Consider the following 27,424-nt stretch of genomic DNA (forward strand, 5'->3'; position numbering starts at 1 on the left):
GTTTCCATGAAAATAGCAGGCCACTGTGCCTAATGCTAGTCACATTTTAGATTGGAACATTTGTTTATAATGGCAGGCACCCTGGCCTAGAGCCAAACACAATAGGGTAGGGTCTTTTGAACAAAACTGCATGCTCCTTTGCCTTCTGCAAGACAAATTGAGAAGTGGATTATTCTTTACAATGGTAGGCCCTCCTTACTAATGCCAGTTACACAGGAGTTGAAGAAGGACCCAGTGTAGGGAGTACTGATTAAAATAGCAGACACACTCTTTCTCGATCGCTACAAATAGACATCAATGAATATATACAGATGGACATAAGAAAGTATATGCCTTAACATAAAGAAATAAATAAACTGGATTAAAGCCACTATATATATTTATTTAATAATAAAACCAAGCTTTCAGCCAAATTGCATTGGCCTTCATCAGGGCATGTGAAGTTTTGCCTCCGACAGTGAGCAAAGAATTTCTCCCAAGGAACGTGGAAGTCATGCCCGTACTATCTACGGCCTACCCCACTAACTGGACTCAAGGATCGTCGCGCTGTGCTGTGGTGGTTAGGAGGGAAGTTACTGATTCACCGCCCTCTGTCAACAATTTGAGTGTGTTCCGCAGTGCCATAGTGGTGTTATGCATGTATTTCTGTACTACAGGTCTCCATGTATTTCATAACTTGAAGTTGTCTTCCCTGTTGATGTTATTTGGGCGCAGCTCTATTTCTATGGCTTCCCTCACAAGACAAGCATAGAAGTCTTTTACAGGCACGATGACCTTTGCCTGGTCAAAGATGATTTTATGATCTGTACTGTAGAAATGTTCTGCTATGGCAGACTGGCTTATAGCGTTCTCCGTGGAGGATGAAAGAGCTACATTCTTTACCAACCTGATGTGCTCTTTCACCCTGGTGCTAACAAGCCTTTTTGTCATGCCAACATATGAACAACCACAACCACATGAAATTTCACATGGTCGAAACAGAGATTTGAGTTTCCGGTCTGCGGTGAGAACTGGAATTATATTGTACTTCTTAAGAATGCGCCCTATTCTGTCAGTTATACCTGCCACGTAAGGAAGGAATACTTTTTTCTTTTTGTTGTAGTCCTGATTGGTACTATCCAAGTTAGGCTCCTTGATCTTTGCAGCTCGTGTTATGTCTCCTGATGTATAGCCATTTCTCTTCATGGATGTTGTAAGTTCTCTCAATGCACTCGAGCGGTTATCATCGTCTGCAACATTATTCACCCTAGTATATAACATTCAAAGGAGAGCTGCTTTTTGGGAAGGGTGGTGATGTGAAGACTTATGAAGGTATCTTTCAGAATGTGTAGGTTTCTTGTACATTGCATGGGGTAGTGTACCATCGTTCTTCATGTATACTAACACATCAAGAAAAGGTAATTTGCCTTCATTTTCTTCTTCCATTGTTAACTTGATCTTACTGTTAATGGAATTTAGGTGCTCTAAAAATTCATTTAATGTTTCCCTTCCATGTGGCCAGACCGAAAATGTGTCATCCACATAACGATAGAAGCACTTAGGTTTCAATGGCGTTGTTGTTACTGCAGTAGACTCAAAGTGTTCCATAAAAATATTAGCAGCCACTGGTGACCAAAGGTGAACCCATTGCTGTTCCTTCTGTCTGTTCGCAATAATCCCCTTTGTAGTGGAAGTAAATGGATTTTAAACAAACTGCTGCCAGATTGGTCAAGTCCCAGACAGGTATTCTCCGATGTAAGCAAGTGTTTCTTCTACAGGTATATTAGTGAAAAGTGATGTAACATCAAAGCTTACCAGGATGTCACCTTCGTCCACCCATAGTTCACGTAACTTCTGCAAGAAATGTATTGAATCTTTAATGTGATGTTCTGTCTTCCCTGTTTCTGGCCACATGGAAGGGAAACATTAAATGAATTTTTAAAGCGCCTAAATTCCATTAACAGTAAGATCAAGTTCACAATGGAAGTAGAAAATGAAGGCAAATTACCTTTTCTTGATGTGTTAGTATACAAGAAGAGTGATGGTACACTACCCTATACAATGTACAAGAAACCTACACATTCTGAAAGATACCTTCATAAGTCTTCACATCACCACCCCTCCCAAAATGCAGCTCTCCTTCGAATGTTATATACTAGGGTGAATAATGTTGCAGACGATGATAACCGCTCGAGTGCATTGAGAGAACTTACAACATCCATGAAGAGAAATGGCTATACATCAGGAGACATAACATGAGCTGCAAAGATCAAGGAGCCTAACTTGGATAGTACCAATCAGGACTACAACAAAAAGAAAAAAGTATTCCTTCCTTACGTGGCAGGTATAACTGACAGAATAGGGCGCATTCTTAAGAAGTACAATATAATTCCAGTTTTCTCCGCAGACCGGAAACTCAAATCCCTATTTCGACCAGTCAAAGACAAACCACATCTGGAAACACCGGGCGTATATGAAATTTCATGTGGTTGTGGTTGTTCATATGTTGGCATGACAAAAAGGCTTGTTAGCACCAGGGTGAAAGAGCACATCAGGTCAGTAAAGAATGTCACTCTTTCATCCTCCACGAAGAACGCTATAAGCCAGTCTGCCATAGCAGAACATTTCTACAGTACAGACCATTAAATCCTCTTTGACCAGGCAAAGGTCATCGCGCCTGTAAAAGATTTCTATGCTTGTCTTGTGAGGGAAGCCATAGAGATAGAGCTGCGTCCAAATAACATCAACAGGGAAGACAACTTCAAGTTATCAAATACATGGAGACCTGTAGTGCAGAAATACATGCATAACACCATCATGGCACAGCGGAACGCACTCGAACTGTCGACAGAGGGCGGTGAATCAGTAACTTCCCACCCAACCATCACAGCACAGCGCGACGATCCTTGAGTCCAGTTAGTGGGGTAGGCCGTAGATAGTACGGGCATGACTTCCACGTTCCTTGGGAGAATTTCTTTGCTCACTGTTGGAGGCAAAACTTCACAGGCCCTGATGAAGGCCAATGTAATTTGGCTGAAAGCTTGGCTTTATTATTATATATATAGTGGCTTTAATCCAGTTCATTTATTTCTTTATGTTAATACAATGAGCCACGAAAACCTACGTTTGTTAATAAAGTATATGCATGTTTACAATATTGCAGACCTTCATTTATAGATTAACTGCTGCTAAATGGTACGTCATATCGACAAAGGATTGTACCGTAAGGCGCAGTATTTAGCAATCTAAACGGCTGGTCCTATGATATTTTCTCGCATCTCATCTATTCATGGGTGAGATTGAGTCAGAAACATTGAATAGGTTGAAATTTGTGTAAGATTACCTTACATTGCATTACTTTTTGGATAATTATGTGACATAGCATTTGGTTTACATATGGGTACTGGGTGGGCCAATGTTCGTGTAGAGTTTGATGATACTATTTTTCCTGTCAGTATGAATTATGCAGGCAAAAAGTCCAAATTTGCTTAAAATCAAGAAATAGAGACGAATCTAACGTATAAGGGATACAGATACGACAAAAAGTCATAAGACCAAGGTTGAAGATCACTCCTAATTCAACGAAGATTGTGCATCCATTAAGTGATAGGACTTCCCGTTTATCCCACGAAATACCTCGAAACAAAGGTCTGCACCATCATTAAAATTGGCTCCATGTTTCAATATTCTTCAGGGATAAAAAATGAAACATTTAAAGATCTTGGAAGTTTTTCGTCTGTTACAGGCTGAAACGTATAATTTTGTCAAATTTCAGTTTTCTTGCTCATCTGGCGGATTTGCTACAGTCTGGATTTTAGGTGAGGGGGGTAAAAATTAGGACTTTCAGGAAATTAAACCAAAAAATATGCAGATGATCATCATTACCCCTCAAACGGGTAGCTGTACGAAAATTTCACCAAAATAGTCAATGCACAGGCACATACATTCGTTACGATTTTATATGTATAGTTGGATAAGGAATCTGCTCCACGTACAGCACCTTTTGGCTATGTCCCCTGGACTTAACCTGCAAAACCAACTGTTCGTGATATCTCGCTTATTAATCCTCCTGTCGAAAAATTCACATGAGAAATAGTTTTAGAAATGGATTTCCATTAAGGATTGTAGATTCCGATTAATTTCGGATGTGCATATTTTGAGGAAGTGCAAATCATTGTTCTGGTTTTGGATAAACCCCCAGTAAGTTTAGGTATTTAATATTGGCCCTAAAATCTACACAAGGACAGGTGGATTCTAAATATCAAGTTTGGTAGAAATATATTCAGTAGTTTTCAAGTTATAAAAACTCATACAATCAAACCGACAAACAGACACCAAAGCTAAGAAATATTCAGATGGTCATTATTACAACTGAAACGGATAACTGTACGGAAATTCCGCCAAAATAGTCAATGTACAGACATACGGTCATTACGATTATATTTATACAGATGACAGATAAGCATGGACACGTTTGTAAGTGCAAACCTTCATTTTGAGATTTACTACTCCTAAATAGTACATCATACCAACAAACGGTTTGCACCCTCAGACGTCCCTTTTATCGCTTTACATGTTTGGTGTTAAAACATTTTCTCGTATCTCACATATTTATGGGTTCGATTGCGTTACAATATTTGAATGGGGTGAAATTTTGGGTACATTTTTATCATTCTACATTATTTTTCACATACTAATGTGCAAGCTAGAATCATGAAATTTAGTTCGCATGTAGCCATTGATCGTGTCAATGTGCATGCCCAATTCGATGACTCTGTCTTTCTTATATGTGTGTCAATCTAAGTAACAAACTTGTAAAAAGCACAAAATTTACGAACAATAAAAATTACAGCCAAATCTACCCTATAAGGGAGAGAGACGACAAAATATCACAGGACCAAAGTTGTAGATCACTCGAAATTGAATGGAGATTGTGCCATCCGTTTTGTGATAGGACTTGCCGTTTAGCCGCAAAATACCTCGAAACGAAGGTCTGCACCATCATTGAATTGCCTCTATTTCGATATTCTTCAGCATAAAAAGTGAAATATTTAAAGATCTTGGAAGTTTTCCATAGGTTACTGGCTAAAACTTATAACTTCCCTTAACTTTAATATTTCAGCTCGTGTGGCAGATTGTGAGGCAATCTTGATTTTGCGCGGGGGGGGATTTAGGACTTCCAGGAAACTATAACTAAAAAATATGCAGATGCTCATTATTACCCCTTAAACAGAAAGCTGTACGAAAATTTCGAAAAAATAGTCAATGCACAGACACACGGTCGTTACGATATGATTTATGTAGATAGATAGGGAATCTGCTCCACGTATAACTCCTTTTGGGGTATGTCCGCTAGACTTAGCCTGAGAAACTGACCTTTCATGTTGAAAGAAAAGAGTGTGAGGGATTGTTTCAAGGAAAATGTTGCACAAGGGCTAAATGAAAATGCTGAAGGAAACACAATAGAGGAAGAGTGGATAGTCATGAAAAATGAAGTCAGTAGGGCTACTGAAGAAATGTTAGGCAGGAAGAAAAGATCAACTAAGAATCAGTGGATAACTCAGGAGATACTAGACCTGATTGATGAGCGACAAAAATACAAGAATGCTAGAAATGAAGAGGGCAGAAAAGAATACAGGTGATTAAAGAATCAAGTGGATAGAAAGTGCAAGGTAGCTAAGGAAGAATGGCTGAAGGAGAAGTGCAAGGATGTCGAAGGTTGTATGGTCCTGGGAAAGGTAGATGCTGCATACAGGAAAATCAAGGAAACCTTTGGAGAAAAGAAATCTATGTGTATGAATAGTAAGAGCTCAGATGGAAAGCCACTTGTAGGAAAAGAAGACAAAGCAGAAAGAAGGCAGGAGCATATTCAACAGTTGTATCAAGGTAAAGGTGTAGATAATTTGGTTCTGGAACATGAAGAGGCTGTTGATGCTGATGAAATGGGAGACCCAATTTTGAGTTCAGAGTTTGACAGAGCTGTGAGAGACCTAAATAGGAACAAGACACCTGCAATTGAAGACATTCCCTCTGAATTACTGATTGCCTTAGGAGAAACCAGCATGGCAATGTTATTCCATTTAGTGTGTAAGATGTATGAGACAGGGGAAGTCCCATCCGATTTTCGGCAGAATATTGTTATACCTATTCCCAAAAAAGCCGGTGCTGACAAGTGTGAAAACTACCGCACCATTAGTTTAGTATCTCATGCCTGCAAAATTTTAACACATATTATTTACAGAACAATGGAGAAACAAGTTGAAGCTGAGTTGGGAGAAGATCAATTTGACTTCAGAAGAAATGTAGAAACACGTGAAGCAATCCTGACTTTACATCTGATCTTAGAGGATTGAATCAAGAAGTACAAGCCCACGTACATGTCATTCGTAGATCTAGAAAAGGCATTCGATAATGTTGATTGTACCAAGCTATTTAAGATTCTGAAGAAGATTGGGATCAGATACCGAGAACAAAGAATTATCTACAATCTGTATCAAAATCAGTCTGCAGTGATAAGAATCGAGGGCTTTGAAAAAGAAGCAGCAATCCAGAAAGGAGTGAGGCAAGGCTGCAGTTTGCCCCCCTTCCTTTTCAGTGTTTACATAGAGCTGACAGTGAAGGAAATTAAAGAGGAATTTAGAAAGGGAATCACAATCCAAGGAGAGGAAATCAAAAGCTTGAGATTTGCCGATGATATTGTTATTTTATCTGAGACTGCAGAAGATCTTGAGAAGCTGCTGAATGGTATGGACGAAGTCTTGGGTAAGGATTACAAGATGAAAATAAATAAGTCCAAAACAAAAGTAATGGAATGCAGTAAAACGAAGGCAGGTGATGCAGGATATATTAGATTATGAAATGAAGTCTTAAAGGAAGTAGATGAATATTGTTACTTGGGTAGTAAAGTAACTAATGATGGCAGAAGTAAGGAGAACATAAAATTCAGACTAGCACAAGCAAGGAAGAGCTTTCTTAAGAAAAGAAATTTGCTTACTTCAAACATTGATATACGAATTAGAAAGATGTTTTTGAAGATTTCGTGTGAAGCGTGGCTTCCCCCTGTGGGTGGGGGCGATAGAATAACACCCATGGTATCGCCTGCCTGTCGTAAGAGGCGACTAAAAGGAGCCCCAGGGCCTCTGAACTTTGGAGCGTGGGTTGCGACCACGGGGCCCTCAGCTGATTCCTGGCATTGCTTCCACTTACTTGTGCCAGACTCCTCACTTTCATCTATCCGATCTAACCTCTCTTGGTCAACTCTTGTTCTTTTACGACCCCGACGCTATTAGGTTTGCGAGGGCTAGGGAGTCTTTCATTTTCACGCCCTTCATGGCCCTTGTCTTCCTTTGGCCGATACCTTCATTTTTCGAAGTGTCGGATCCCTTCCATATTTTCTCTCTGATTAGTGTTATATAGAGGATGGTTGCCTAGTTGTACTTCCTCTTAAAACAGTAATCACCACCACCTCCACTGAAGCATGGCATTGTATGGAAGTGAAACATGGACGATAACTAGCTCAGAAAGAAGAGAATAGAAGCTTTTGAAATGTGGTGTTACAGAAGAATGTTGAAGGTGAGATGGATAGATTGAATCACGAATGAAGAGATACTGAATCGAATTGGTTAGAGATCGATTTGGCTAAATTTGACAAGAAGAAGAGATAGAATGATAGGACACATCTAGAGACAAGAATTATAGGCAATAAAAACAGTTAAAATAGGCAGGCATATAGTCTCTTAAATTAGCCAAAATAGGCATGAAAAAATACTTATAATTTAATAACACGCTGAATTACTATAAAAGGAATTTACAACAAGCAAGTTTTCAATGTTTTCCGGTAACAATATTGTTGTCCTGTCGGGCAGAATGTTTTGTACTGAGAGAAAGATCTCTCAACATCACAGGAAGTGATTGGACAAAACTTCAATGAAGCCACTTCATCTGGTTTTAGTTCAACTGCTTCATCTACTTCACCCCGTATCACCCAGACTACTTCTACCGTCACTTTCCAACATGGATTCTGCTGCAGGACTCTCATGGAACTTTTTGTTGACAGCGGCTACCTTCCCAGAGGTTCAGTCAAAACTTCTCCTGACTTCTTCCACAACTCTAAATGACCCCACCAGGAAAAAGCCACTCTTCTCCAAACTCGGTGGTTGCTCACTGAAGTTTGAAGATGCTCCATTTTATGCAGGGGAATTAGCTCCCGCCATTTTAGTGCACAGGTCTATAGAAAATTGTTGTTGGTCGCTGCTCACAGTAGACAGGTAGGGAAGCTGCGATGACGCAGCTTTCTGTACTCGTGTCAAATGCATCACAGTATTTCTACGTTGATCTCTATGGTATCTTTTCACATTTGATCTGAAAAATACTAAAAATGACTTAAATTAAAACATTCCTAAATCTTAAATTTCTACAGGGTGGCTAATTGGCAATAATGCTTAGAATACCAATATAAATGGTCTGTTATTGGACATTATAAATTTTCCTGCTAATTCATTCTTGTTGCCAGCGTACGCAGTGGCCTCCATGGTATGCACTATCCAGCGTCTTGGTAGGTGTGCTAGGTACCAACTGATGAGCCCAGCCTAGCACATGGGGGCGAAACGCTGGCAACAAGAATGAGTTAGCTGGAAAATTTATAATGTCCAATAACGGACCATTTATATTGGTATTATAAATTTACTCATTCGGAACAAATATTTCAGATTCCCTATAGGAATCAACATCTATATCAAATAATGCTTAGTATAATCATGCAATTGTTTCATAAAAAGAAAGAAAAATTTATTAGAGGTGATGTTTCTAGAAGTACAAAACTTTAAAGTAGGAACAAGAGAAATCATAATTTACATGGAAAAATGCCCTCAAAAATGTTCAACCATAATCTGGCAGTTTCCCGTCAAGTTCACCGGGTGAAAAAATAATAAAAATGACGTGAAACAATACCTGAGTAGTGTAGAGGAGAGATCCTTCCTATATATTTGCCAGGGACTCACCAAGTTGCCCCTAGCAGTATTCTTACTTATATAGAAGAATTAAATCGGTGGCACTATAAATCTCAGATTTGTGAACATTTTATATGTTGCTATTCGCCGGGCATAGTCAGCCGGGTCAGCTGTCATGAAGACTATTTTCTGTTGCCTGCAGTAGATCCTGCATCTTGTGTGCCCAGAAGGCTGCCACCCTCGTTGAAAATTAGAAAACCGTGTGATTTGAAACTGTTGTTTCGCCATTAACCTTACTTTTTTGTCACAAGTTAGCAAGGCTCTAGATGGGATGGTAGAGCTTACGCACCGCAGACACTCTTTGCTTGCCCCCTCAGCACAACGGTTACAAACCGGACCTCTCCAATCCAGACCAATGGTCTTTTCACTAGCCTGACCCTGTAAAGATAAGTCTTTGCAGCCTTGTAAAACACGCTGTGACATCGTCCAAGCCGTGCCATCCTGTATATATCGTCCTAGCGGCACCACATTCGATCTTTATCCTATGTTTCGTGAAGGCTTAGCGGAAGCGTAATTGAGTTCACTAGAGCCTACGCATAGTGGTGGTGAAAGTTACTCACAATTTAAAAAAATTAAATGACAGTTGTAGTTCACTTCTGGGGTGTAATAGTTAGTGTGATTAGGTGCCACACATAGAGGCCCAGGTTCGAATCCTGGCTCTGCCACGAAATTTGAAAAGTGGTACGAGGGCTGGAACGGGGTCCACTCAGCCTTGGGAGGTCAGCTGAGTAGAGGTGAGTTCGAACCCCACCTCAGCCAACCTCGAAGTGGTTTTCCATGGTTTCCCCCTTCTCCAGAAAAATGCCGGGATGTTACCTACGATAACTTAAGGCGCGGCCACTTCATTCCCTCTTCTTTGCCTGTCCATTTCCAATCTTCCCATGTCTTCACAAGGCCTCTGTTCAGCATAGAAAGTGAGTCTGTCTGGGTGAGGTATTAGTCCTCCTCGCCATTTGTATACCCCACCCAAAGTCTCACGCTCCAGGACACTGCTGTTGAGACAGTAGAGGTGGGATTCTTCACTGAGTCCGAGGGAAAAATCTACCCTGGAAGGTAAACAGATTAATAAAGAAAGAAAGAAAATATTTCAGTTGTAAATCTCTATTTTCACAAGGAATGAATCAGAGTTCAAAATACTGATTTTTAATTTCCATCCACTCTGTGACAAGAGACCACCGGGGTTCTACCTCCTCGTTCAGTAATTAAATGATTATTTAAATTTTAGCAATATAAATTATTGAAAGTTCACAACTAATATAGCAATGCAACAAGACAACTTTCCACAATATGTAATTTAATAGGCCTATAAATGTTACAATGAAATGCGATCGTAGTTCAGTCAAAAAAAAGTTAAAAGGAATAAATGGACTTACCTCCTTACAGCAAGCTTGGCAGTCCGTCGTAGTGAAATTGGGATTCCCTGTGATCCCCCGCTTCAGCCTTTTCTTTGCAATTGCAGTGTTTCTTTTTGCGTCACCCCGACACAGATAGGTCCTATGGTGACAGTGGGATGGGAAAGGCCTAGGAGTGAGAAGGAAGCGACTGTGGCCTTAATTAAGTCACATCCCCAGCATTTTCCTGGTGTGAAAATGGGAAACCACAGAAAACCATCGTCAGGCCTGCCGACAGTGGGGCTCGAACCCACAATCTCCCGCATGCAAGCTCACAGCTGCGCGCCCCTAAGCGCACAGCCAACTTGCCCGGTGATTTTTCTTTGGGTATTGCCAGAGACACACTTCTTCTTCACAATAAATCACAGCACGTTCTGAAGGTAAAGCGTACTCGTACAATAGTTCACATCGAGGAGGGGGTATATGAGATATGGGTTATGCAACGTAGTTCGACTTTGATTGGCTCTCGCATATGTATTAAAAGGTTCGAGGGATTGAAGGCTTCGAGGTCAAATTGTTCCTTGTTTCTCCTGATGGAAATTTACCAAGAACTATTTCTGTTGACTTCTGAGAATTCCCGTTTTTGTTTGTGAGGTAAACAGATCTTGAGAAATGAGAAGATAATTCTGTCGAGAACATCAGTTACAATATAATGCACTGGAAGAAAATCGGCCTCTTTAAAATAGATTAAAAAGGCATCAAATAAGCAAATATACTCAAAATAGGCACAAACCCCTGAAATAGGCATTTATAGGCACAATAGAACCAACGAAATCTAGCTTAAAGGACCCCGAAACGGATTTATATCTCAAAAGCCTACGTTTCTGAACACAGGAATAAAATAGGCAAATAGGCAAATTCCCGTCTTTAGACACATCTTAAGACATCCACGACTTCTTCAGTTGGTTTTTGAAGGAAGTGTAGGGGGTAAGAATGGTAGGGGTAGACCAAGGTATGAATATGACAAGCAGATTAGAGCAGATGTAGGATGGAATAGTTACGTAGAAATGAAAAGGTTAGCACAGGATATGGTGGCATGGAGGGCTGCATCAAACCAGTCTATGGACTGATGACTCAAACAACACAACACCACATGTTATCTCCCTTATTAATTCTCCTGATGAAAAATGCATATGTGAAAAAGAAATTAGAATTGGATTTCCAAAAGTATTGATCGATTTCCAGTCAGGTTGGTCTTGTACTTTATATATTTTGGGAGAGTAACATCACCATTTCTGTCTCCTATAAAACCCCAGTCCATTCCGGAAATTTGAAATGGTATTGACCTTAAAACCTACCCCTGGACAGGTGGATGCTAAATATAAAGTTTGGTTCAAATATCTGCAGTAGTTTTCAAGTTGTAAGAAATACACTTTACGTGCACCCGGTCTTGCATTAGGTCCGGTGGGACTTGTACCAAAAAACGGTCCGTTAATGATATCTCCCTTATTAATCCTGGTATCGAAATGATGCACATAAGAAAAAAAAAGTTTTAGAAATTAATTTCCATTAAGGCAGGTAGATTTTCATTAATTTTGGTTGTGTATATTTTGAGGGAGTGCAAAATCACAGTTTCGGTTTCGTATAAACCCCCAATCAGTTCAGGGATTGAGAAACAATATTTGCCCTAAAACCTACCCAAGGGCAGGTGGATTCTAAATATGAAGTTTGGTGGGAATATATCCAGTAGGTTTCAAGTTATAGAAAGACAGACAAACAAACAAACGAACAAACAAACTGACACCAAAGAAAACTACCCTTGGATAGATGGATGCTGTATATAAAGTTTGGTTCAAATATCTTCATTAGTTTTCAAGTTGTAAGAAATACGCTTTACACGCACCCGTTCTTGCGTTAAGTCCGGTAGGACTTGTAGCAAAAAACGGTCCATTAATGATATCTCCCTTATTAATCCTGTTATTGAAATGATGCACGTTTAGAAATTAATTTTCATTAAGGCAGGTATATTTCCATTAAGTTCGGTTGTGTATACTTTGAGGGAGTGCAAAATCAGGGTTTCGGTTTTGTAAAAATCCCCACTCAGTTCAGGGATTTAGAAACAATATTTGCACTTAAACCTACCCAAGGACTGGAAGATTCTAAATATGAAGTTTGGTTGAAATATATCCAGTAGTTTTCAAGTTATAGAACAGACACACCGACAAACAAACAAACAAACAAACATACACCAAAGCTAAAAATGATGCAGATGGTCATTATTACACCTGAAATGGATAACTGTACGGAAATTTCATCCAAATAATCAATGTACAGACACGTGATCGTTACGATTTTATTTATATAGAAGAATAATGAAATACTATCTTTTCTGGAAAATTCATTGTAAGGAGATTATGATTTCAAGTATAAATGCAACTGTCTAATTTTTAGAGTATCTCTTATGATCTGTAATAAATGCACAGTGGGAGGGGTTGGGTTATTATGGAAATAGCATGTCATGTTTACATAACAGAAGGCTTCATTGTCATCCAAATGTTTAATGTCAGTTGAAAGGTATGAGTACCTCAGTACAAATTGTGTGCAAAGGTTGGTCTATGTGGAGTGTAGGGTTAGAAATCGTGGCTGATCATACAGACCGTGGTAGGCAAGTCAAGTTGTCGAATGAAGTCACGTGTGCACTTCCACTGCTTCATGAAGGCTGCTTGCAGAGGTACTTTGTGAGAATGCTAGGGGTAACATTAAAGTTTTTCAATTTGTCGAAAACACTAACTAAAACATATAACGCTATAACATACATACATCATTATAGACCGTTATGCATTTCAGCGTTCAGTCTGCAAGCCTCTGTGAATTTACTAAATGTTGCCACAATCCTCTATTTGCAACTAGTGCTGTGGCCTCATTTAGTTCTTTCGTTAGAAACTGAGTCTAACCTTCATCGTCTTGGTCTCCCTCTACTTCTCTTACCCTCCATAACAGAGTTTATCATCTTCCTAGGTAACCTCCATTCACCTCACATGTCCCCACCACCGAAGCCGGTTTATGTGTACAGCTTCATCCATCAAGTTCATTCGCAAATTAGCCTTTATCTCCTCATTCCGAGTACCCTCCTGCCATTATTCCCACCTTTTGTACCAGCAATCATTCTCGCTAATTTCATGTCTGTTACTTCTAACTTATGAATAAGATAATCCTGAGTCCACCCAGCTTTCCATTCCATAAAGCAAACTTGGTCTGAAAAGAGATTGATGTAAAGATAGTTTCGTCCAGGAACTGATACAGAAAAAAAAATACCATTGAACAAAAGTGTAACATAGATGATAAGGCCAAAAACCTGATCACTACCACTTCCAAGTCAAGAAAGGAAAAACATATCATAAGGGAAGTCAGACAACAATTGAATAAAAGAAAAAGGTCAGTTCCACAATCATCCGAGTACTCTGCCCCACTTCAACTAGAAGAGTATATAGAAGCTACGAAGTGCATGAAACCCGGAAAGGCAGCAGGTGTTGATGGCATTTACCCTGAATTTCTATTACACTGTGGTCCAGCTATTGTCATATGGTTGAACATCTTCTTTTCCAACATTGTAGAAACAGGTTATCTGCCTCCACTATTCAAGATAACCAAGATCATTGCTATACTAAAGCCAAACAAAGACCCTTCAAAAGTTGAAAACTACTGCCCCATTGCACTCCGTAGTGTCACATTCAAACTGCTAGAGAGACTGATTCACAATAGAATCTATTGTACTCCGTAGTGTCACAAACTGCTAGAGAGACTGATTCACAATAGAATCTCATCAGCCATCAGCAAGGTTGTCCCTATAGAGCAAGCTGGATTTAGACCAGGAAGAGGATGTGAGTAACTGGTGCTAGCAGTAGCAGTTCATATTGAAAATGGGTTTGAGAAGAAGTTAATAAGCATGGGTGTCTTCTTAGATCTAACTGCTGCTTATGATACTATTTGGCTCAAAACTCAGAAACTAACCACTCTAATAGTAATATGCTGAACAATAGGTATTTTGAAGTATTTTCAGAAAACACTACAAGTAGGGTGCACAAAATAAATGATGGGCTCTCTCAGGGATCTGTGCTGGCTCCACACCTCTTTAATGTGTACACATACGATCTTCCAAATACCAAGTCCAAGAAATTTATTTATGCTGATGATATTGCCTTGATAGCCTGGGATCAAAGCTTCTCTGAAGCTAAAGCAACATCAGATCTGAAGATATTAGATGAATACTTCAAACATAATTCTCTTGGACTGAATCCTCAAAAAACTGTTGTATCAACTTTCCATTTGCAGAACAAACATGCAGATTACAATCCTACAATCAGTTTCAGATATGAGATTCTCCAATACTGCAGTAACCTTAAATACCTAGGAGTGACCCTGGTCAGATCAGTGACGTACAAAATCGGTTGACTATGTGCTGAATTAGAAGCTGTGTTATATTGTTAATTATGGTTTGTAGTTTAACTTCTATAGAAGGTCTAATGTAATCTAGATTTCAAATGATGTTTTATTGTTACCATGCCTCTATATTTTCATTTTTCCTTGTAGGAAATATCCTTGAATGAAAGTCAGAAAAAGGCTGTGTTGCAATCTGCTGCAATGTGCTTGAAGTCGTCACCAAAGATAGGTTTGATTCAAGGACCCCCAGGTAAGCAGGTATATGAATGTCTATATCTTCCTTAAATAATAAGTGTTTGTACGACCCTATTAACTAAACTAACACAATGAGTCACTGATTTAAAAACAGAGCTTTATAACTGACATTTTACTTCATGATAGAAGCCAGAAATAGATGTTAGATATTTTCTTATTCTGTTAGCACTAGTTTAAATACAATTTTTATTGGTCTTGCATGTGTTGCTCATTGTCACAAAAGTTGGAATGCATTGACTGTTGCCATGTATCTTCAGCTCCATAAACTAAAACATCAGTCAATCAGCATCAGGATACATACGGAAATTGACAATTATAGCAAAATTGTTTATATAATTTATTTCTTCTTTGCCCTGTCGTAGAATGAATATAGATGTTGAGTGCCTCGATTTTGTGTCTTTGCATGGGCAAGGATTTAGGGATTTTTTATTTATTTTTGGTCATAAAGCTGTCATGTTTAAAAACTTTGGTATAAAATATTTTGTGACATCCGGACGTAAACCATAATTTAATTTTATTGACTGCAAATATTAAAAACATTCTAGCTCTTTCTTCTTCTTAAGCCGTCGTTTCCAAACGGAGGTAGATGATCCACACGGCCAGCTCCAATCTTGACGTTGCAGCCATGCCATGTGGATTTACTGGAATATCTCTCAGGATCTTTAATGCAGTGATTTCCCGTTGCCTTCTGCATCCTAATGCCGTTGACCAAACTGGTTCCTCCACCTTTGGGAACAATTTCTTGTCCCCAGGACAATAGAGTGCGATTACCCATACCCGCTCATCCACTCTCCAAGAGACTGTTGGCACTTGGTATAGGGGATCTCCTTATACCAGGAGATAATCTGTCCCTTCATTCGTTAGCCGCCTGCATATAAAATATTATTTTTATATGCAGTCGTTGCCCCCTCTCTACCGCGGGGAGGTGAATGTCAGGATTTCACCGTCATTGAAACAAGGACCAAATGGCATTTCCTTGTTTCTCGGGTTCTTTAGAGAGGTCTAGCTCTTTAGGCTTTTTCAATTGTGAAATTACCAGCATTTAGCCCCAGTTTGGCAGTAGGCTCATCAGTTGGATTGCCGTACCTTTCCACAATTCTAGTGGCTAGTGCACCGTTGAGATACCACTACAGGCCTCCTATGTAGAACAATGCAGTCTCGGTGACCTAAGTAAATGAGAGATATTTTTGAGAAAGAACCAAACATGCATAATTCCACCTTGTCTAAATCATGGAAATACCTGCAACGATACATCCATAATCAAACTTTGTTAGATGCCCTTCCTGAAACTCAGCGATGTGTTCTATCTGATGGTTATAGATGGAAATAATGTCATTGTTTACGCTAAAATGGTGAAGACTGATTCACTATCAGATAGTGGTCTGTATCATCAAAAAGTCCCCAGAATATCTTCACATTTCTGACAGACTTCCCAAATTCAAAATCGGTTATGATATAGTCTGTTATGGATCTGGTGCCCCTACCCTCCCATGTGTAGCGGTAAATAGCCTTATGCTTGAAAAATCGATTTGTAACTGCTAATCCCATACTAGCACAGAAGTCCAGCAAACGCTTCCCATTCCTATTAGCTTCCATATCTTCCCCACATTTACCAATCACCCTTTCGTATCCTTCAGTTCAATTTCCAACTCTCATATTGAAATCGCCCATTAGCACTATATTATCCTTGTTGTTGACCCTGACTGCAATATCATAAAACTTGTCAACTTCATCCTCATCTGTACCCTCACATGGTGAATACACAAATTCCTCCAACCACCAAATCTACCCACATTATTTGCTCGTTTACTCACCTAAGAGAAACTATGTCACATGCAATAGTATTCCTCATGAACAGTCCTACCCCACACTCTGCCCTTCGCTTTTTAACATCCATCAAGTACACTTCATAATCTCTTCCTCATTATCTCCCCTTACCCGAATGTCATTAACTCGTAAACACATCCAGACATATCCTCTTTGCTGACTCAGCCAGTTCTACTTTGTTTCTTTCTTTCTTCCGTAAGTCTCATTAATATTGATAGCTCCCCATTTAATTCCATTTCATTCGCCAAGTTGTTTCCAAGGAATCCCCCACCTGTCAAATCAGAGTGGGACTCTGTTGCTCCTATAGGTCCGAGGCTTGCTTAAAATGTTCTGAGCGTGTTCAGTGAAAAATTATGTGAAGCAGGATGCTACCCTTACTTACACATTGAGGATCTCTTCTCTAATGGGCTAGGAACCACCAGTGGATTGCATAGTCCTAGCCGCCTGAGCACAAGGAGGACCTGAATCAGAATATGTCCGAGGTGCCCACTCGCATTCCATAGCAGCTGGTATCCCGAATTTCACGACCACTTACTAGGCCACTCAGCCATTGCTGGTGGTTAACGAACTAGGACATGACTCCAGTAATTCACACCATGAACCATAAAAAATTGATGTGTTATTAATGTTATTTACTAATTAACTTGTTTTCTTTTCTTTAGCTCATTGAAATATAGCCAGTAAATAAAAATACGTGTAAATAGTGTAGAAACAGTTGTTATTGTTCAGTTCAATTAGCAAAATATCTCAACAACGAATTGAGTTTAGCAACGGTGTCTAAATCAGGTGTCTCATCATTTTCAGGATTGGCGTTTTCATTTTCATCTATTAAAGTAAGTAACTCTCCTTCATTCTCTCTTCCAACCTTACGTGCAATATTGTGCAATGCTGTACAGGCTAAGACCACCTTTCCTGCTTTTATTGGACATAATCTTTAGTGGTTTAAGCAGGGGGAACGTTCTTTCATAATTACAATACTTTACTCAACAATACGTCGTGCCGATTTTTGTGCCTTTTTATCAGTGTTCAACAGCATCATCAGGTTTTCTTTTAAGAGGGAGTATTAGCCACTCTTTTAGTTCATAGGCACCGTCAGCTAATACAGCTGTTCCTGGAAATGGCCTCCAGCCTTAGTCAAAGTGTCTACATATTGTAGTGTATCTTAGGACCCAGGAATCGTGCACACCGCCCGACCAGGTATTATTAGCACTGTAGAAAGTCAAGTCTGCACCACTAATCACCATAATATTGAGAGAATGATCCCCATGTCTATCAACATAAACCTCTTTGTGCCCAGTAGGAGCATCAACATTAACGAAAGAACTGTCAACACATCCACACACAAGGAAAGCCGCCCGTCATTAGAAATTCCATTGCTATATTATGTGGATTATCAGGCCAACATACTATATTACATTTACTTTATAGACCAGTCAAAATCTACACAAAAAATTGCTAAATTCGCAAAACATGATGTATCTCTGATTTTTTAGTATGTTGGTTTGGACCCATTAGGGCTCTGTATACCCAAGTTTGCAACTCTCAAAAAGTTGTGGAAAAATTTTTACTCATGAAAAACTGCAACATTTTTGGACTTGTTTTAGATTCTGCTCTATGTCTCCTAATTCATGCATTTTTTGTCAAAAGCTGCTGTATACATTTTTAAGAGCATTAAATTTGTGACAAATTAAGCCCAACCGGAGCTTTGTAGGTCAGCTGGTTACCGAATTACGGCACTTTTGAAAATAGGCCCGTTTTTCCAAAAATTCTAAATTTTAGTTTTAGACCATCTTTGGACCGAAATTGCGTCGAAACCATTGACCCTTCGAGTAGAACTTGTAGAATATAATTTGTAGGCAATTTCATTAGCTTTAAATTAAGTGCAGAGCGGGGTCTGTAAGCCTCGTAGTTCTCTCAAAATCTTAAAACAAAAACCGTAAAAATTAAATTGTATTTTTCCAGAAATGTACCCACTTTTTTATTGCATGAAGCGAGATTTAAAATGCAAAACGTGTTATCATACAGGAGGTGTGTAAGTTGAATAAATTATTGGTAGGTACTAATATTATTAGTCAACAAACTAATGTGTGCAAAAAATTGTAGAGTGGCAAGCGCCCTAACCCTTGAGGATTGTAGCGGTTCTTTGTTGTGCGTAGGCAGTTGGTTCCACTCTTCCAACCATCTTTCGCATCGTAGGGACCTGCTCAGGGCCTCTTTGTCTTCATCCCCTCTTTCACGCTACACTATCCGGTTTCTTATCTCCGAGCTCACTGTACAGGTTTTGTTTCTCCTGTGAGTAGCTCGTATTTCAATATGTACGATTGTGTTCAATTTATTTGTGAATGTTTTCTTTACAGACTTCGGCAACACCTACCATCTCTATCGAGATCCACAAAATCCACAAGAAGAGAGTCGATGTCGAACTACTTGCCGTCTGATATAGATGTTGATTCCCATAGGCAATCTGGAATATTTGTTCTGAATGAGTAAATTTATAATACCAATATAAATGGTCCTTCATTGCATATTATAAATTTTCCAGGTAGGTGTGGTAGGTACCAACTGATGAGCCCAGCCTAGCACACGGGGGCGAAATGCTGGCAACCAGGAATGAGTTAGCTGTAAAATTTATAATATGCAATAAAGGACCATTTATGTTGGTATTACTTCTCACCATCTTCCAGCGCATGTGTATCATGAAGCAGTCAGACCTACAGTTGAAGGCCCACTTCACATACGATCTCGCTCCATATCCAGTGGCCCTATTTTCTGACGAAGGGATGCGTAAAGGCACAAAATCAGCTTTATACGCTGCCTTCACTCAACCCACAGAGAACGTCAGTGTGCAGGCAAAAACATTTGCTGCCGTCGATGGAGGATACCTCGTCCATAAATTCATGTGGCATCGGAATGATTCGGTACGGGCTATCGCAGCAAGTTACATAAGCTATGTATTTAACCACTTCTTTTTTTGTGTGTGTAGTCTTTGATGGGTATCCTGAGGATGGCACCAAAAGAGCACCAAATTTGCAGAGTGATCACGAAGGTATTATGCAGCATCAGTGGAAATTGTGTTTGACTCATCAACCATCATCGCAGTCCCCTAAGAGAACATGCTCTCGAATGACAAAAACAAGGTTCATCTCATTGAGCATCTCTGTTCTGCTTTTGCTCTTGAAGGGATTGAGACAAAAATATAAAAAGAAGACGCAGACTGCGATATTGTCGTGACTGCTCTGCAAAAAAGTACCTCCAATGCTCTTTGGAGAGCATGTGGATTTGCTCATGCTCCTCTGCGGTCAAGGATCCACTAAAACGAATGTATACTTCCAGAAAAGTGGCAGAGGTGAGGCAGGTTACGTCCAATTCTCCACCAGCTCATTCAACCAATGGGAAGTGGAGCTACCACCTGGATTTGAACTTTTCATCCATGCATTTACTGGGTGTGACACCACCTCTGTCCTCTTCTGGCAGGGCAGAGGAAGATGAAAATGTGGGGCCACTTCAAACAAAATCAAGCCCTAGTGGACCAAGCAAGAGTTCCCCTCCAGACAGATGCCACACACCAACAAGTCGCAGCAGCCGGTGATAAGTGCCTAGTTGCCCTATGTGGAGGAGATGAAACGAAAGATGTACGCTTCCGTACTTTTGTGAAGACAGCAGCCAACGCCAAAGCGAATCTGGTCCATTTTCCCCCAACCACAAAGGCTGAGTTGTATCACCACTACCACACATACCACCAAATGCAAAATGGTTGGGGGTGGAGAAAGGGGTCACCGACTGTGGCTGGGATTTGACCTTGGCTGGACTCATCCCCATTACCAGTTGGCAAGCTCCTGCCCCTGCCGAGCTCGTAAAACTCCTCTCTTGCAAATGCAATAAGGGGTGGAGAGGTGGTTGCTCTCGCCTGAAAGCAGGGCTCAGAGTTCTGTGATGTGTGCTACCTGCTCTGGGGAAACGTGCCAGAATGCTGCCCTTATCATCATTGAAGAGGACGACAATGACAAGCCTCAAGACAACCCTGACGATCCACCAATGCAGGAGTACCTACCTGTTGAAGAGAGCAATGAAAGTGATGGCCCAGGGCCATCAAAAACAATAATTTGATTGATTGATTGATTGATTGATTGATTGATTGATTGATTGATTGATTGATTGATTGATTGATTGATTGATTGATTGATTGTGTTTATATTAAAATACATTTCACTGTTTTTTGTTTTTTTACATTTAATGATCATATGCCTTCTTCCTCATTACCAAACCAAAATACAAAAGATAGGAAAGGTTATGGAACATTTATGGAAAAATGCGATTTTACCTCCTATGGTTTCTTTTTGAGATTTTGAGAGAACTACGAGGCTTACAGACCCTGCTCTGCATTTAATTTTAAAGCTAATTGAATTGCCTGCACATTATATTCTACAAGTTCTACTCGTAGGATCAATGGTTTCGACGCAGTTTTGGTCCAAAGAAGGGATAAAACTAAAATTTACAATTTTTGTGTAAAAACTGGCCTATATTCAAAGTGCCGTAATTCGGAAATCCAACTGACATACAGAGATCCGGTTGGGCTTAATTTGTCACAAATTTAATGCTCTTAAAAACGTATAGAGTAGCACTTGCCAAAAAATGCGTGGGTTAGGAGATATAGAGCAGAATCTGAAACAAGTCCAAAAATTTTGCGGTTTTTCATGTGTAAAAATTTTTCCACAATGTTTTGAGAGTTGCAAACTTGGGTATACGTAGCCTTAATGGGTCCTAACAACATTCTAAAAAAATCAGAGATACATCATGTTTCGTTAATTTATTGTCGATTTTGACTAGCCTATTAGCATCTACAACTTTATTAACAGTTCTGAAAATAGTCAGTTTTGATGTCCCATGCATTGCTGCTACACCGTGCAGTTAGGCACCATTTCCTAACTAATGTAAGCATGTAAGAATTTGTTCTTTTTCGGAAAGGGATTGACTTATTTTTGTGGCAGGTTTCAATAAATGACCAATCATTTCTAGAATATAGTCAGCATGTATTGGGGTAACATAAAACACTCGTGAATGTTCCGTCGTCGTGAGATTATGAAAAGTAATCCCGTCTTTATGTTCTCTTGTTGAATTTCTTCATCACTGTCCTCACTTAATGATAACAAAAGTTCTTGTTTTAACATGATATCACTAAACCAAATTCTACACCGAGGAACTAGTGTAGATACTTGTTAATTGACAACTGAAAAGGGAATCGTCTCTTTGCAAGATTTCTGGAAACTTTTCACTTCATTTATTTGCACTTTGCATTTCTGTACCAATGGAGGAACATAACAGGCTTGAAAAGTGAAAAGATCCCTAACTTTTCACTTTGCAAAACAATGTGAAAAGTGATGGTGGAACAAAATATGAACTGAAAAGTGAAAAGCTGCAAAGTTTGTTCGTGGAACAGGCCTCTGGCAACTGCACATTCAACAGGCTAGTTTAATGGCAGAAAGACATCCTGAACAAATAGGTAGAAAGCAACGAGGTAGGTTGAGCTAGAATAAAACGTCAAAGGGTTGAGTGGGTAAGAGACATACGTGCACTCCACTAGCCCAAAAACTAATATACATTAAATGTGTTCTATCACAGAAACTATTTGGAATAAGGGATGTATCCATATGAAAATTTTTGCTTCAAATGATTGTTCCTGTCATGTTCTTGAATAGTTCACACCATTCCTCCTGGGACACCCTGTATGTATCCCATACTCATTAAGTCGGCCATGGCAAGACACAGTGAGACGACAGCTGATATTTGCATGGTGCTACCTCATAGTCATAAAGCTCTCAATTTTTCGTTTCCCTTGTCGCTTTGACTTCTGTTGTAGATAATTAGAAGATTTCTGATTATATTTACAATTGTTATTCAATTTTCTTATCTTGAATTACTTGATAGTAGAATGCTGATGAACAGCGACAAATTGCATAACTTCAGTAGTAAGTGTTTCTAAAAGTACATCACCACCATAATACAGTACTTGAACTTCTATCCTCTCACACACGCATTGGATTCATATTACATTTGCAACATCTTCAACTGTTCAAATATTGTGTTGACTGTAAATAATTCTTGTTATTAGTATTCTTAGTAGCTTCATTCATTACTTTAGAATAAGGTGAAACTGTGTTATTAGATGATATGCCTGCAAGCCCTTGTAGAAGAACACAGTGCCATATGCACTAGGGGAGTTATATTCCTCTACTTATATAAATGCCTACATTTTGCTTTTTGTATCAAAAATTAAGTTCTCAGAAGGAAACCATAATTTAACTTTGTTTGCAAATATTAAAATGCTTCAAGCTCTTTGGGCTTTTTAGTCATGAAATTGGCAGTGTTTCACCCCATTGTGGCAATAGGCTCATGTCACAATTGAAAAAGCCTAATTAACCTTGAAAGTTGTAACATAATAAAGGTTTACTAGGCTGTATGGATTTTTCTGAATCATCATCATCATCATCATCATCATCATCATAGAACCCCTCCAGCGTGCCGGGTAGGGTGATGGTGAACAAGTCTTCGCCGTCATCATCTTTCTAGAAATGCCTCACCCCCTGACTCCCAATTTCCTCCTCTTCTCTCCACATGCTCTCTCACCTGGTGTGGTCACCTCTTCCTAGATCTTTGCACTGGCCTTCTTCCTTAAACCCTTCTTTCTAGGCATGCATGTGGTGTTCTTGTGCCAGACATCCGTTTTACATATCTATATCATGTTAGTCTCAAAGTCCTTAGCTTCTTTTCTGCAGAGTCCACTTTCAGTTCTCTTCTGATTTCATCGTTCCCTACATGGTCCTCACATGTTTTTTGGAGGGTAGTTTGTAGAAACTTCATTTCAACGAGAATGGACACGTATGATTGTTGAAGTTGGAACTGCTAGCTACTCTTACTGTTTCTTTATCTGCAGTACCCCTCCCTATTGGAAATTATGCTGCCGAGGTATTTTAATACCTGAACACATTGAACGGTTTCACCTTCAAGCTTTGTGTTGCAGCCAGTATCTTCCATACTCATTTTAAGAGCAATAGTTTTTGTTGTGCTAACTTCCATCTGATACTGTTTGAACTTAGCTACCCACTTTTCCAGCCTAGTTTGTACCTCTACCTCCATCTCTTCCCAGGTGGCTACATAGTCAACAAACACCAAGTGTATGTAGTTCTCCACCTTGTACTCTTTTCTTTCATGGTGCTTTTTCCAGGTCTAAGAAGACTACAATTACGTCTATCCTTGGCTTCCATTGATACAGCCACTGCACTCCAGGTATACGTGCTGCTTTGATCATGTCAGCAGTACCTTCATCTATGCCAGCTGTCTTATTACTTTTTGTCTTTTTTAGTGCACTTTTCTGCCTTGGACCAAGTTATTGGAACATCATCTGTCCTTGGCCTTTTCCACCTCTGCATTAGTTTCTCTCTCATTCAGGAGTGTATTTAAATAGGTCCGTATTTTGTTTCTAATCTCTTGTTCATTCCTGACTATATTCCCATTTACTGTTTCAAGAGCTGTGATATCCTCTTTGTCAGACCTCCTGCCTTTAACTTGGCTGTAGTTTTTTAGTAAATTTACTCCAGCACTTCTCTCATAATCCTTTTTATTTCTCATTTCCTATTTCGGTATTCTTGATTTAACTTTTGTATTTTTCCATCTCAGTTGCCTGTTGTCACTATTTCTGGCTCTTTCAACGTCCGTCACTTTCTTGGCCTTATTACATTTTTGTATTGCCTCTTTCATTCTGTCATTCTGCCACGACGTTCTTTTATTTGTTACTTTCCTGCTTGTTCTTGTTCTTCTGGTGCACTTCTGCACTACTGATGAAACTAGTTTTAAAATTATTCCATTCCACATTACTGCAGTTGGATTGTATTTGTTAACTTGCTTTTGAATTATTTCTTAGAACTTCCAGTCTTTAATCCTTGGTATCCTCTTCCTGGTTTTTGTCTTCTGCACTTGGATTCCTGTCATATCAGTACCAGAAGCTTATAGTCACTATCGAGATATTCACAAAGGAATAGCTTTCCCATCTCGCACTCATTCTCCACACTTCAGGTCAGTTTTTATGCAATCTATTACCAACTTATAGCTACCATCCCAGCTGTACTGTGTTACAGTAAGACTTCGATGGATCGTTTTTGAAGGTGGAGGGGGAACTGATGATAGATGCAGAGAATCTGTAAATTAGGGTAACATAAACCATATGGGGAAAGTAAAATAATAACATACGGGTACTATATTTGGACATTTTTCTATATGTAAATCTCTTAATACTGTAATAATAATAATAATAATAGTGTGTGGCCTCCGGAGAGGCCGGGTGTGGGTCTTTCTGAGTTGATGCCTGATAGGTAGGGACCTGAAAAAATCGCATTTGCGATAAATGCGAATTATTGAATCTTGTACTGAATCCAAGCCTACGGTAATTCTCATGTGGAATAAAATATTTTTAATGCATAAATAGAGGTGTGACAACATGCGAATTGACACAAAATACAAAATTAGTATGAATATGCAATTTTGGTGCAAATTCTACAAAAATTTGCTATTTTACTAGCGAAAACAACATATTTTGGCAAAATTGTCAGAAATACAGAAATATGATGCATAAATCTTTCGACCGTTCCGATCGATGAAGAAAAATAGCCGATCAATTGTTGCCTGCTGACTTTAATCGATATTTACAATGTGAATAGGAAGGGGAATAAGATCTGTATCGATTATTATCTAAATTTAAATCGAGTGTCACGGAAATAACGAGATAGATGCAGCATTGTTTTCTGTTGTCCAAAATTGAAACTAGTGAAGGGTAGAAAGTTGAATGATTGTTTAGGTTGTGGGGTGCATGACAAAAACTGCGCACAAAAGGGCTCGGCAATATGCAAAGGATGGTTCATATGCCACAGATTCAGCCACAGTGTTTTGCAACTATTGTAATTTCCGAGTTGGGTGGGAAAAAAAAAAGATAGCTGATGATGATGATGATGCTTGTTGTTTAAAGGGGCCTAACATCGAGAAAAAAAAAAAAAGATAGCATTGTGAAACGTGTTAAATCTGAAAAACACATGGTTAAGCGGCGCGATAACGGAAGTTCAACCCCTGCTGCTAGTACATCTCAGAGAAAGCAATCCTCTTTGCTTACACAGTTAGATAGTTTTAAACAACGAAAAATTTCCAGAGATAACTTTTCGAAACGCACAGTTGAAGTATTTGCCAAAGTAAATATACCTCTGGAAAAACTGGAAAGCAAAGAGCTAAGAGGCTGGTTTACTGAGTTTTCAAATGAAGAGCTGCCATGTGTGAGAACTCTACGGGAAGTATATTTACCGGGTAAGTTTCGATTTCATTGATCGGATACGGTTTAGGTATTACGACATCGAAACCACGCACAAAATTGAAGGATACCGAATTTGAGTGCGATTTCCAGATTGAACTATCTTACCCGTACCCAATTGATCCAGTAATTTTAAATTATTTTGTTATAATTTGAGGTCTTTCTTCCTTTCTAGAAGTTGCATCTGACCACCAGAAAAGAACTGCAGAGGCTCTAGTGGGGAAGAACATCAACATACTCTGTGATGAAACTACGGATAGAATGGGCCGTTGTGTTTTTATTATCGTATTCCAAGTCCCAGCCGGATCAAAAAGAGAGCTGCACGTTGTTTCTGTGAACTATCTTAATGCAGGAAATGCTACAAACTGCTCTTGTGCTTTTTTTTAGAAGCTCTGTGCAGTTATAGTGTACCATATGATGCAGTTAAAGTGTTTGTTAGTGACAGTGCCCCATACATGACTCGGTGTTATGAAACATTAAGTGTGGTCATAAGGGATCATTTAATGCATGTACAGTGCTGGGCACATAAGATCAGCTTGGTTGGCAATAGTTGGGTTGCAGTGATGTCAGATTTATATCATGTGGTTGCGATGGTAAAGTCTGCATTTTTGAACATAAGAAAGCGAAAATATTATTATTTACAATTCTTAACATCAAAGGCTCGTGTATCTACGTCTATTCCTACAGTGAATATGTGATGGGCTCATACGACAAACCCGAGGAGACCAATTGCTATTATTGCATAAATCATTCCTAAAGTACCAAATGCTTCCTTTTTTCCTCTTTCTTGGCTAATAATGTGAGAGACCATACCAAATCCTGGGAGACTATATCCTCTTGAACAAGAATAAATTCCAGAATATATTATACCATGTTGACTATAAGCATATAAATATAAAGTATACACCGCTCTAAAAAATGACAACAATTTTTCCTGCACCTGTCATGACTCGATGGAATAACTGGTTTCAGGCTGTCTTCTGTTTGAGTGCTTACTTTACTGATGATGTTACATTATTCAAGATGTCTGACATGAAAGACATCAACAACTGTGGTATTAAGTACCCGACTGATCTGAGTGACCGAGAAGTGAATAGGCTTCACTCCCACATGGTTTTTGTCACAGATCGTGCAGCTGGATTTGTTGACCTTACTGAACTTGAATGGTCTATGTATCCTACCTCTCATCTCCTTTAGTCCAAACTGCATAACCTTGACACCAGTTTTACCTTAAT

At 39.3% G+C, this 27,424-nt stretch overlaps 1 protein-coding gene across 3 annotated transcripts in view; it reads left to right on the forward strand.

Annotated features, from left to right (window-relative positions):
• Setx (Senataxin) overlaps positions 1 to 27,424 on the forward strand; it is a 491,296-nt gene that overhangs the window by 293,852 nt on the left and 170,020 nt on the right. For all 3 annotated transcript variants that reach the window (XM_067147633.2, XM_067147634.2, XM_067147635.2), the window contains exon 11: positions 14,909 to 15,008. In XM_067147633.2, the coding sequence (XP_067003734.2) occupies positions 14,909 to 15,008 (100 nt within the window). The remainder of the gene's footprint in view (positions 1 to 14,908; positions 15,009 to 27,424) is intronic.

Source organism: Anabrus simplex, chromosome 5, assembly GCF_040414725.1.
Source record: "Anabrus simplex isolate iqAnaSimp1 chromosome 5, ASM4041472v1, whole genome shotgun sequence".
Lineage (NCBI taxonomy): Eukaryota > Metazoa > Arthropoda > Insecta > Orthoptera > Tettigoniidae > Anabrus > Anabrus simplex.